The sequence below is a fragment of the Coffea arabica genome, chromosome 6e (genome assembly GCF_036785885.1).
Source record: "Coffea arabica cultivar ET-39 chromosome 6e, Coffea Arabica ET-39 HiFi, whole genome shotgun sequence".
NCBI lineage: Eukaryota > Viridiplantae > Streptophyta > Magnoliopsida > Gentianales > Rubiaceae > Coffea > Coffea arabica.
Genome location: NC_092321.1, coordinates 59,609,507 through 59,610,848, shown reverse-complemented (window position 1 = coordinate 59,610,848; position 1,342 = coordinate 59,609,507). Strand labels below are relative to the sequence as shown.

The 1,342-nt window shown below is 42.5% G+C and overlaps 1 protein-coding gene across 1 annotated transcript; it reads right to left on the bottom strand.

Moving 5' to 3' along the window:
• Positions 1 to 1,098, bottom strand: LOC113696145 (cysteine-rich repeat secretory protein 55-like). Its single transcript, XM_027215512.2, has one exon. It carries the CDS (start codon positions 962 to 964, stop codon positions 209 to 211), a length of 756 nt encoding a protein of 251 aa, XP_027071313.1. The 5' UTR covers positions 965 to 1,098; the 3' UTR covers positions 1 to 208.
• Between the last annotated feature and the right edge of the window lie 244 nt (positions 1,099 to 1,342).

Genomic DNA, 1,342 nt, shown 5'->3' with positions numbered 1-1,342 from the left:
TGTTGTTACAACAATAAGGCTCTCCATTTATTTTGCAGACATGTAAATCACACGTAGTAAATCAAATGTAAGAGATACAGAGAGAAATGATTAACACAGTACAGAACTCAATTTCATGAGTTGACTCCTCTTTGGCATCACCTTTTAGTTCAAGGTTTATTGAACTCTGGAGGAATTTTATTTCTTCTTACACTGACAAGGGCTCTCACTAATCAAGAGGAAAGTAAAACGGATATATTTCATAATGAACATAGCAGCCGGTAGATGCAACTCGACATCCTACACTTTTGTCATTGTTGCAGAATTTGAGGAAGTTGCCAGTGACTGTGTTCAGACAATCGTTGCAAGAATGCTGGGACAAATCCCTGGTGCACTGTGCCAAGGCATAAATAGTAGCATTAGATGCGACGCTGAAACTCCTTTCCTTGCCAACCCCTTCATTTGCAGGCACAATAGCCTCCGAGCTGACCTTACTTATAAGAGCATCTAGCTGTTTCTTGAAAGCAGAGGGATGTTGTGGATGATCAGATGCGTATAAGTTGTCAAAGCTAGATGGATCAACTGTTCCAAAGAATTTGTTGTCGTCAAACCTTAGAAAGCAGGTATCATTATACCACATCCAGACATCAGCCCGGTTTTGACAAAATGTGCGAATGGATAGTGTTGCATTACGAAGGCATCTTGCGCAATCTTTAATATTCACGTCTCTCCTGCATTGTCCCAAGCCGTAGACTTGGTCTGTACCTTTGCCATAAGTGGCAACACTGAAGCGATTCTGAGAAGTGCTTGATGTCAGCTGAGCCACCAAGCTATTGATGTTTGCTGACATTTGAGGGGTTGCTATTGTTGAATTTTCACTGCATCTATAAACGCTAACAGCTCCACTGTCAAAGAGAAAATCAGCAAGTACTGCAGTGCAGCTGCTGAGGAATAGCAAGAGAACAAGGCGAAACAAAGCCATCATGTACTGATCTTAGTTATCAGCGATTTGCAGTTGCATTTGCTTCCTAAATGCTATCCAATTTATAGGAGAAAATAATGTGCGCGTCTCTATTGCTAGATCTATTAGCTGGAACATGACATTGGTTGCAGATTTTTCGAGGTCAAAGTAAACTATTCAATCCTTTGGAAATCCTATCTAAACTAAAGGAAACAACTAGCACTATCCAGGAAAAGAGGGTGGCTGCCAGAATAAGAGAGGTCCCCAGCAAAAGAGAGGGGCTGCTGCGCGCTTCTGCCAGGTCCACAGGGTAGTGGGGGGCTGCCGTGCTTCTGCCAGGTCCACACGCTTCAGGCCATCCCAAAGCAGCATAATAATAATCATACAAATCAAATACTAGGG